Raw genomic sequence first — 11,595 nt, 5'->3', positions numbered from 1 at the left:
TTTTTGAGACAGGGTTTCTCTGTGTAGCCCTGGCTGTCCTGTAACTCACTCTGTAGACCAGGCTGGCCTCGAACTCAGAAATCCGCCTGCCTCTGTCTCCCAAGTGCTGGGATTAAAGGCATGTGCTACCACTGCCTGGCAACACCCTTGTTTTTCAGGGAAACTGTTTTAGTGAAGAGGTCACACATCCATTTGACTTTCATTTCTGTAGCAATGTGACCCATCACCTTCTGATGCATTATGGCCCTGGGCAAAGGGTGGCTCACCCTAGTCTCTTCCTCCATGATATGGGTCCCAGGCATATGACTGAGTATATCCAGTATCCCACCTGCCGAGGAGCAGGGGAAAGGCCAGTACAGAGATGTTCCATGTCCAAGGGCAGGGGAGTTCCTGATGCAGGGCTGGACTGCAGGCAGCTGCTGCCTTGCCCTCTCTGCACCCCCCCCCCGCCCCGTGGTGACCACATCTTCCTATCACCCATGCCCAGCTGCCACCCAGCTGGCGTTCCTGGTTTCCGACAGGATGGATCCCCAGTACCAGCTGCCCTGGGGATCCCCAAAGGACCATCCAGCTCTGCCCTGGGAAGTGAGGAACCTGATGGGGTGAGGGGTCTGGGGTGGGAGGCTGTGAGGGGCAGGCCTGCAGGCCATGTGGTCCCTGTCATGGGCTCTGATTCCCAGGCAGAGCAGAGGGAACTCAGGAAGTCATATCATATTAATGAAGGATGATGCCTGGCAGGCTTGGCGTCCTGTCTCAGTAACAGGGGAGTTTGGAGGAGGAGGTGGGACCTCTGCTTCCCGGAGCTTTCTCCTGCTGACTTCCTGTCCCTATCACCATCACTTACTATTTGGGAAGTCCCCTGGCTCTTATGCCCAGGGACCTTGGACAAGCCCTCACATTCTCCTAGGCCTCAGTTTCCCCTCTTAGACCTCTAGGAGCCATTACCCTGTGGGTGCCAGCCTCTGTTCCAGGTGCTTCTCCCTGCTCCTAGGTCAGAAGTGGATAGCTTGGGGTGTGGAGCTGTGTGCTCCAGAAGTGTAGTTAAGAACATCAGAAGTTCAAGGTCTTCCTCACTACACAGTGAGTCCCAGGTCAGCCTGGGCTGTATAAGACTCTCCCCACAAAGGGCAGAACCAAACAGAAGCAGGTAGAGAAGCCATAGCTCTCTCCTGAGGAGGGGGCAAAGGGACCCTGGGATCTATGCCAAGGTTACCCATGGCTCTGTGTGCCCCCTTGTCTGGTGCCCCTTCGTGTGAGGGGTGTGCCATCTGCACCCCTCACCATGATTTCTGGGAACGGAGCACTGTCCTGTAAGGGTGACTCAGCAAGTTGCCTTCTACCCACTACAGACAGCAGGACTCAGCCTCCCCAGGGGACCCCAGGGTTCTTCAGAAGAGGAAGGACAGGCCAGACAGAGAGTGGCCTGTCAGTTACTCAGAGACACAGCTCTGAGGGGGGGGGGGTGCGGGGAACAGAGAAAGGATGATGGGAACTGAGAACTTAGCATGTGAGACTACAAGTTAAGGTGTGAGTCTGTGTGTGTGTGTGTGTGTGTGTGTGTGTGAGAGAGAGAGAGAGAGAGAGAGAGAGAGAGAGAGAGAGAGAGAGAGAGAGAGAGAGATACTACACAGCTTCTGTGGGTCTCTTCATTAGCTCTTCATTGGCCAGGTCTTTAGCTGGCTGCTTTCTGTGAGGTGAGGATAGACACACAGGAGTCACAGGTAGGGGTGTGCACAGATAGTGACCAGATGGGTGTGCAAAGGTATGGCCAGGTATACAGATATGTAATTGCAAAAAACAAAAACAAAAAAAACCACCACCAACAACAACCAAACAAAAAACAAAAACAAACAAAAACCAAACTATTCATTTTATGTGTATAAGTATTTTTGTTTCCATGTATGTCTGCACAACCACATGCATGCCTGATGCCCACGGAGGTCAGAGGCAGATGCCGGATCACCTAGAAATGGAGTTATAGACAGCTTTGAGGCACCATGTGAGTGTCTGCAATTAAACCCAGGTCCTCTGCAAGAGCAAGCGCCCTTGTCCACTGAGCCATCCCTCCTCCACGGATACATTTTTGCTGCTGTGTGTTATGCACAGATAGGCACATGTTTGTGAAGTGTGTGAGGACATGTGTACTGCCAGCTCACAGGTATCTTTGCAGACATGCTCACAGTAATTTTATATCTTTTTTTTTTTTTTTGGTTTTTCGAGACAGGGTTTCTCTGTGTAGCCCTGGCTGTCCTGGCACTCACTTTGTAGACCAGGCTGGCCTCGAACTCAGAAATCCACCTGCCTCTGCCTCCCGAGTGCTGGGATTAAAGGCGTGCGCCACCACGCCCGGCTGGTAATTTTATATCTTATTCATTGAGTTTATGTATGTTTTGCTCACGTGCCAAGGCATACCGAGGTCAGAGGACAGCTGTGGGTATCAGTTCTTTTCTTCCACCATGTGAGTGAGTCCTGGGGGTTGAACTCAGGCCCTCAGACTTGGTGGCAGGTGCCTTTACAAGAAGAGCCATCTTCCCAGCCCCATCTCTACCACTCACTGTGAAGTATTGGTGTGTTCTTCAACAAATGTCCACGCGTGGGGTACTATGTAAAAATAAGAGGCTCTTCTTCCTCTCTCGGATGGGTGTTGAAGCTATCATTCATTCAACAAACCTAACAATCACTGTGTAGTAAGGCTGGAGGGACAGAGAGGGGCTCAGAATACAAGACACCATGCAATGAGGATGTGTACTGCCACATGGTGTGTGGAGTCTAGGTAAGAGGTCCAGTGCAGTCAGTTCCTGCTGCAGACCCCACTTGCCCTGACACCTTGGTCCCTTCCTTCCTGGGACCATGTCTGTGCCTCACTCCACCCATGTGTTCCATACGTGTGCTACCCACTGCCCACACATGCTGTCAGACCTGTCTTGTCTCACTTTGCCCTCACATTGCTTCAAGAAGTTTCTAGACCCTTCCAGGCTGTCCTGCTCTTTAGGGCTTTGAGCTTTCTCTTTTCTCCCAGGTCTCCAGAGCCAGGCAAACGCTGCTCCAGAGCTTGTGGAGTGGAGAGCAGGAGACAGGGAACTTATTCATGAGAATGGACAACCCAGTGCGGGGTGGGGGCGTGGGGGGCCTGGAAGGGGCACTTCCTTAGGCGTGCACACACTCTGCCTCCACCTCTCAGCCTGTGTCTGACTCCAGCTAAATCCTGGTCCCTGAAGCTGACATCAGAGCTGGCGCTGACAGGAAATAGCTAGGGTGACCAGAGACAGCGCTATTAGGAGTTGTGAAGTTAATGAGATTAATTAATCAAGTGCTTCTGGCGTCTGTCTGGTGACGCTAGGACTAGCCTTGTCTCCCTGCCCCCACTTTAGGTTTAGCTTCCTCCCAATTTCTGTCATTCCCCCCCTCCTGCCCCGTCTCCTGACTTCCCTCCTGCCAACTAGCCCCCAGAGCTTTCCCAACAGCCTCCCCCAAACCCTCAAGGTGCAGGAGGAAGCCAAGACTACACAGAGTCCAGTATGGAAGGGCACTAAATTTCAACAGCCTAGGCCAACGGTTCTCAACCTTCCTAATGCTACAACCCTTTAACACGGTTCCCAAGGCTGTGGTGATCCCAACCATAAAGTCATCCTCGTTACTACTTCATAAGTGTAATTTTGCTTCTGTTATGAACAGTAATTTAAGTATCTGCTGTGTTTCCCAGTGGCCCCAAGGGGGTCAGGTGAGAACCACTGTTCTAGGCTCTCCAGGTTCTTCCTCACAAGGCTGTAAGACTCTGGGAAGGGAGAGCCTGGTGGAGTTTATACATCTAACCCCAGCACCCCTGAGGCTGAGGAGGCAGAAAGATTGCTCTGAGTTCAAGGCCAGCTTAGGCTACAGAGTGACAGACAGACAGACAGACAGACAAACAAACAAAACAGGTATAACGGTTTGTCTGTAATCACAGCACCAGAGAAGCTAAGGAGGCAGGAGGATTGCTAGGAGCTTGAGGCAAACCAAAGTTACAAAGCTAGATCCCAATTTAGGAAAGAAAAAAAAAAATCCCAGCATTCAGGAGCAGAAACAAAAGGATCATCATTTGTCCTATATTAGCCAGGGCTACATTGTAAAAGTAAGACCTTGGAGAGACAGAGACAGAAACAGGGAGAGATGGAGAGAGAGAAGAACTTGGAGGGCTAGTGAAATGGCTCAGCAGAGAAAGGCACCTGCCACCAACAGTTTCATCCTCAGGCCCCATGTGGCAGAAGGAGAGAACCAACTCTCACAAATTGTCCTCTGACTTTCATACACATGTGCACTCGTGTACACACACACACACACACACACACGTAATCACTATCAAATGTAAAAAGAAATAAATAAACTGAAACTTGGGGCTCAGCAGTTCTGTGAGCCCAGATTCCCTCAGGTTCTGAGCTGTGAGGTTTATGGCAATCCAGCAGCCTTGGAACCTGTGCCCACCAGGTGTCCTCCCCAACTCCTTCCCCCACCCCCAGCTCATCCTTGGCTCTCTCTGTCCCCCTTTTCCCTTGGGGCTCCCACAGACATGATGCAACCAGACTGGAGAGGGCTGAGAAGTGGGAGCAGGACCAAGATGTAATTACAGCTGCTCCTGCCTCCGTTCTACAGGAAGCTGAGTTGGGGCCCAGGGGACCCTAATCCAATGCAAACGTAGAGCACTTAGCAGGCTCGTGCAAGGCCTCCTGGGGAGGAAAGCCCAGTGAGCCACTTCAGGAGACAGAGAGTCCAGTCTCCATCAGCAAAAATAACAGACTCTGAAGTGGTACGTGTCTAAGGGAGACCAAGGAGGGAATGAGTAGTTTTGAATTCAGTGAATGTACAGATAACTAGATAAATCAAGTCCGACCCCCCCCCGGTTTTGTTTGTTTGTTTGTTTGTTTGTTTGAGATGGTGTCCCTTCCTGGGACCTAGGGTTTACAGATTTAGCTAGATTGCCTAACCAGTGAGTGTCAGCCGCAGGGTCTCTGCTTCCCCAGCAGTGAGATTACAACTGAGTTTCACCATTCCCAGCTTGTTACATTGTTGCTAGGGCTTTAACTGAGGCTCCTATGACAAGCACCTGACTGCCAGAGCCACCCCACCAGCCCCTCCCTAGTTTCAATGGAAACAACATTTCCCTTTTCATTCCACTGTCAGAAGTCCCTAAGCAGCCCCCAGGGTGAAAGGCAACTCTGATTTCCTTAGCCTACTGTTCTGTAGCTGTTCCTCCAACTAAAAATGTTCTCCTCTGGAGGGAAGAGGGAGGCACCTAAGACACAAAAAACAAAGGAACTGTCAAGGCCTAGGAAGCTCAGAAAGTCACAGAATCCATATGCACACACACACATGTGTATATGTGCACTGGCACTGACACATGCATTGTGTACACAATGACATGCAAAAACATCTTTGCATACCTGTACGCATACATGCACGTACAATGTGCAAACGAGTACCTATGTGCACATGATCGTTCATACACACTCAACCCAGGCACAACACACACAACCCAGCCACCACACACACGTGGACACACACACACACACACACACAAACTAGGGGAAAATAATTTATCTATTTGGCCATACGCTCACTGACTTTAAAACCACTCATTCTGTCCTCAGACTCCTGTAGCCCCTTTAGAAGCAGTAAACAGTAGCTGTGGAAGAAGACACTCTTCTGTGGATCTAGGAGCTCCGGGGATGCTGTTTTCCTGCATCATTAACTATGCCACGGTGGGCTTTTCAGTGACGTGGCTGCCTTTGAGTCACCAATGTTCCTGTAAGTGACCTCAGTAAACTAATTGGGTTCCCAAGCTAGATCCGGGTAGAATCATTTCTTTTGTCTGTCACTGATAAACAAATAATTGCTCATGTGTGCCTCCTAAGAAAGTTACACAACAGGGATGTAACAGGGCATGGTGGTGACATTGCCCATCTGGAAAGCCCAGAAGCCTTATAAAACCGCAGGGAAGGCCAGGCATGTTGGCATATCCCAGCATTCAGAGGGATGAAGCAAGAAGAAAGTGGGTCTGAAGCCAGCATGGCTGCAGAGCAAAACCCTACATTAAAAATAAATCCATTCCGGCTGGCAAGATGGTTCAGGGGTTAGCGGCTGTCCTAAATCCAACCCCCAGCAACCACATGGTGGCACACAACCATCTTTATGGCTCCCATGCCCTCTTCTGGGGTGTCTGATGACAGCTACAGTGTATTCATATACACAAATAAATCTTTTTAAAAATTGCCTCTCAAAATAAATAAATAAAAAATAAAATTTACCCTCAGGGAAGCCGGAAGGACTTTGATGAGAAATCCTCTCTGCGTCACGACCAAATTAAGAACATGTTTAAGCATCATCTAGGCCAAAAATAGCCTCCAAACCACAATTGCAAGCTACATATACACTGTTCTAGAGTGTGTACAGGAAATAGAACAGGGTCCTTTGTCCTCACAGTTAAGAAAAACATGGCTGATTTGGAGCCCACAGAACCCCAAATTAAGAAAGTAGCAGGAGGGATGCAGAGGGGGCTCCCAAGTGGTTGACTCCTTAATGCATTGCTTCTTGTGCCATCTGATGACAGGACTTTCTCTTTTGTATTTTTGTTTGTTTGTTTGTTTGTTGTTGTTGTTTTTTAAAGACAAGGTTTGTCTCTCTGTGTAGCCCTGGATGCCCTGGAACTCACTCAGTAGACCAGGCTGAACTTGAACTCAGAGATCTGCCTGCCTCTGCCACCCAAATGCTCGGATTAAAGTCAGGAGCACTGTCCCCACTAATTACATGATTTTCTTTTCTTTTCCTTTTTTTTTTTTAAAGATTCATTTATTTATTATATGTAAGTACACTGTAGCTGTCTTCAGACACTCCAAAAGAGGGCATCAGATTTCGTTACGGGTGGTTGTGAGCCACCATGTGGTTGCTGGGATTTGAACTCGGGACCTTTGGAAGAGCAGTCGGTGCTCTTAACCACTGAGCCATCTCACCAGCCCCCCCCCCCTTTTATTTTTCTATTAGATATTTTCATTTACATTTCAAATGCTATCCTGAAAGTCCCCTATATCCTCCCCCCAAATGATTTTCTTTTTTTTTTTTTAAAGATTTATTTATTATATGTAAGTACACTGTAGCTGTCCTCACACACTCCAGAAGAAGGAGTCAGATCTCGTTACGGATGGTTGTGAGCCACCATGTGGTTGCTGGGATTCGAACTCTGGACCCTCGGAAGAGCAGTCGGGTGTTCTTACCCACTGAGCCATCTCACCAGCCCGCCAAATGATTTTCTTAATCAGGTCCCCAAGTCTTTTTTTTTTTTTAAGATTTATTTATTTATAATATGTAAGTACACTGTGGCTGTCTTCAGACACTGCAGAAGAGAGTGTCAGATTTTGTTACGGATGGTTGTGAGCCACCATGTGGTTGCTGGGATTTGAACTCAGGATCTTTGGAAGAGTAGTCAGTGTTCTTAACTGCTGAGCCATCTCTTCAGCCCTCAGGTCCCCAAATCTTATCAACCCTCCATATTAGCCCGGATGTCCTTTCTGCAAGGAACCCCTCTTTGACCTCTCAGCTGAGCCAGGAGTGTTTCTCTCTCTCCCCCTCCCTCTCCCTCTCCCTCTCCCTCCCCCTCCCCCTGCCCCCCCTCTCCCCCTACTCTCTGAACTGTCTAATCTCAGCTCTGCCCAGTGGAGGCAGCACCAAGGCTGTCTCTGCCATGGTCATATCCCCAGCACTGCCCAAGTCAGGACTGTTCCAGGGATGTTTTGGAAGAGTAAATGGATGGATGGATTAAGAACGAGGTTAGTGTTTGAAGACAGAAGTAAGTTAAAGAGGACCAGACCTGGTAGCACAGGCCTGAAACCGGAGAAACTCAGTGAAACCCTGTCTCTAAACAGCAACTGAAGAGGGGAGCCAGGGGCTGGAGAGATGGCTCAGTGGTTAAGAGAGCTGACTGCTTTTCTGAAGGTCCTGAGTTCAAATCCCAGCAACCACATGATGGCTCACAACCACCCATAATGAGATCTGACTCCCTCTTCTGGTGCATCTGAAGACAGCGACAGTGTACTTATCTATAATAATAAATAAATCTTAAAAAAAAAAAAGGGGGAGCCAGATGTGACACACTCCTTTAATTCCAGCACTCAGGAAGCAGCGGCAGATCTCTGAGTTTGAGGACAGCATGGTTTACAGAGCAAGTTTTAGGATAGCCAAGGTTATCAGAGAAACCCTGTCTTGAAAAAACAAAAAGAAAAAAATTTTAAAGAAAGAAAAAGAAAAACGTACAGTAAAACGAGGACTGGTGAAATGGTTTAAGAGGAGGCATCTGCCTAGAATCCCCGAGGGAGGGACTGGGGGCGTGGTTCTGTAGTAAATTGCTTGTTTGTCCTGGGTTCTAATCCCCAGTACCTAAAAGGGGGCCGGCCAGGAAGTCAGGCATTCTTATGTATTCCTTTCATCGCAGCTCTCAGAAAGCAGAGACAGCAGATTTCTGTGAGTTTGAGGCCAGCCTGGATTACAAAGCAATCCCGGGACAGCTCGGGCTAGGAAATGAGAGGCTGTGAAGGAGGAATGAGAGGGCCTCGTGTGGGTGTGTTTCTGGAGAGTTTGCTCAGTAGTCAAGAATCCACTCTGCCCTTCCCGAGGACCAGAGTCTGGTTGCTCGTACCCACATAACAGCTCAGAGTCTCTCTAACAATAGCTCCAGGGGAATCTGACACCCCCTCCTCTGCCCACTCTGAACATCTGCACTCATGTGCACATATGCACAAACATACACATATTCATAATTTAAAGTAAAATAAATCAGGGGGCTGGCGAGATGGCTCAGCGGTTAAGTGCACTGACTACTCTTCCAAAGGTCCTGAGTTCAAATCCCAGCACCACATGGTGGCTCACAACTGGCTGTCATGAATTCTGACTCCCTCTTCTGGAGTGTCTGGAGATAGCCACAGTGTACTTACATATTATAAATAAATAAATAAATCTTAAAAAAACAAAAACAAATAAATCAGGGCTGGAGAGATGACTCAGAGGTTAAGAGCACTGGCTGTTCTTCCAGAGGACCCTAGTTCAATTCCTAGCACTCCAGTTCTGGGGATCTGACACCCTCACATAGACATACATGCAAGCAAAACACCAATCAATACACATAAAAAAATAAAAAGAGGGGCTGGTGAGATGGCTCAGTGGGTAAGAGCACCCGACTGCTCTTCCAAAGGTCCGAAGTTCAAATCCCAGCAACCACATGGTGGCTCACAACCACCCGTAATGAGATCTGATGCCCTCTTCTGGTGCATCTGAAGACAAAGACAGCTACAGTGTACTTACATATAATAAATAAATAAATAAATAAATAAATAAATCTTTAAAAAAATAAATAAAAAGAAATCATCAAAAAATTTTGTTTTCAAAATAAGCCAGTGGTATGGACAACACCATGTGAAACCTGGCTCTTCGGAGGATGAGCACAGAGGCCCGGAGGTCTCACCTAGAAGGGAACAGAGGACTTGAGGCAGCTGGGGCAGGGAGCTAGTACTTGGCGCCTCAGTTAGGACCTCTCGGTTGTGTAACTAACTGAGAAGGAGACCTTCAATTCCAACAGATGTGAAATGGTTATCCTGCAACTAGTGTCTCAAGTTCATGGGGAAAATGAAAAAAAAAAAATAGAAACATACTCATCTCGTGCGGGGCTGCAGTGCTTCACCATCCACAAAGCTCTCCACACACGCTCAGAAGGAAAGAGAAGAGACGGACGCAGACCCCCACCCCCAAAAGTGGCCCCCACGTTCTGCTCTTGACTCGTTTTTCCCCTAAAGTGCAGGCACCACCAAGTCAGCAAGTTTATTGGATTCATACTTCTGAGGGGGAGGATAAAGCTGTCTTGAGGGCTCAGAGCAGGGTGCAAAAGAGTCGCTTGTCGCGGAAGGGATTCTCGGCGGCGGGGACAGGAGTCACCAGTGGGTCATCCTTAGCGTGGGTTTCGCAGAAAGCCAAAAGCTCGGCTGCTGCCTGCGACACCTGCAGGTGAGGGATAGAGATGCAGTTGATCAGTTCTGGCTTGGTTCCCCGGGAGCTTCCAAATTCCCGCCCCGTGTCCTGACCACGCCTCGACTGGCCACGCCCCCGTCCCAGTCCCCACCTTCCCATCCCACCTCAGCTCTAGGCTCCGCCCTCAACGGAGCCTAATGCAGACAGACCCTCAACCTATTTCCCCATCGGCTTAATGCACCTTCATGCGATCGATGTTCACTTCCAGCTTCAGCTGCTCCACGGTCTTGCGGGCCTCAGCGATCTTGGCCATGTTGTTGGACATGGCTGCAGCAGGAAAGGGGTTAAATGTCTGGCAGGAGTGTGGACTGGGGGCTGGAACACTCTTGGATCCCCCGGGGAGTAGTGAGAAGGGGTGGCGTGACCCAGTAACAGGAGACGTGGTTGGGACTATGAGTGAATGGGATCCCAGAGACAGGTAGAGGAAAGGATGACGACTCAAGAAGACAGGAGGATGGAGGGGTGCACGGATGGAGGTATCAAGAGGCTGCTGGAGGAAGAGCAGAGGGGCTGGGGAAGGAAGGAGGGATGGATGCACAGGATGGGAGGCTGAGAGGCAGGTGGAGGAGGGAGGGCCAGAAGGACAGGGCCACAGGTGCTTGATCAGAATCTACTCATCCAGGTGCCCTCACCCCCTGGGGGATAGAGCCTGAGCCAGGAAGGGGGGCCCCTCCCCAGGCCAATTAGCAGCGACTCCAGGGAGAACTGAGAATTAAGATCTCGGCGGGAGGGGCACAGAGGAGGCCTCATTAGGGCCTCAGCAGCAGCTGCCCCCTCTGCCACCCTCAGGGACCCACCCCCTCCCCAGCCCTGACTGACTCAAAGGCTCCTCTGCTCATTAGCAGGCAGGGGAGAGGGTTGGGGCAAGCCAACCCAGCCAGCCATTCGGAGTGGCAGAGAGGGTGACAAGTGAAAAAGCCAAGGGAGGGACAGAGTGACAGAAATGACAGGCATGAAGAAGGAAAAATAGACTGAGGATGGAGATAGAGATACTGGGGGAGAGATGATGAGGAAGAGGACAGGGGGAAGGAACAAAAGGAGTAGAGGCAGCTACAGACGGACCAGAAAGGGAGGAGATAGGGAAACAGAGACGGGAGAGGAGAAACCCAGACAGAGAGGAACATGGCAGCGTTAGAAGAGAAATGGAGCGAGGAAAAAGGAGAGAGATTGGGAGGCACAGGCAGAAGGAAAGGACAGAGGAGAAGATGGAGACACACGGAAGTATAAAGTCATTGATTCTCTCAGTCACCCATTCACTCATTCAGTCCCACAGAGACAGATAGTGGCCATCTAAACAGCTACCAGGACCCGGACAGGAGCTTCCTACCTACCTGTTGCAGCTCAGGGCTGGGATGGCTGATGGGTGACAGAGGCTGACAGAGGCGGTGGCTGGTCCCCTTCCCAGCCCCGCCCCCTCCCCTGGGGTGCAGCCCCTCAGGACCGCCTTCTCCTTCTAAGCACCACCTGTCTCCATGCCCTGGGTGTCTGTCTCTGAGTCCTTGCAACGATGAATCTTTCTCTTTCTCCTCCTCCTCCTCCTCCTCCTCCTCC

The 11,595-nt window shown here is 49.9% G+C and overlaps 1 protein-coding gene across 3 annotated transcripts in view; it reads right to left on the bottom strand.

Moving 5' to 3' along the window:
* Positions 1-9,813: 9,813 nt before the first annotated feature.
* Positions 9,814-11,595, bottom strand: part of Gng8 (G protein subunit gamma 8) — a 3,712-nt gene continuing 1,930 nt past the window's right edge. The window contains exons 1-3 of one of the 3 annotated variants that reach the window (XM_029480112.1): positions 11,376-11,396; positions 10,226-10,311; positions 9,842-10,014 (exon numbers count right to left, since the gene is read on the bottom strand). In XM_029480112.1, the coding sequence (XP_029335972.1) occupies positions 9,886-10,014; positions 10,226-10,309 (213 nt within the window). In that variant the 5' untranslated portion in view covers positions 10,310-10,311; positions 11,376-11,396 and the 3' untranslated portion in view covers positions 9,842-9,885. Of the gene's footprint in view, positions 10,015-10,225; positions 10,312-11,375; positions 11,397-11,595 lie in introns of those variants that run through there. The other 2 variants (XM_021168898.1, XM_029480111.1) reach the window with 2 other exon arrangements.

This window comes from Mus caroli, chromosome 7 (assembly GCF_900094665.2).
Source record: "Mus caroli chromosome 7, CAROLI_EIJ_v1.1, whole genome shotgun sequence".
Taxonomy (NCBI): Eukaryota; Metazoa; Chordata; class Mammalia; order Rodentia; family Muridae; genus Mus; species Mus caroli.
Note: the sequence above shows the minus strand (reverse complement) of the source record. Positions and strands in the feature narration are given on the sequence as shown.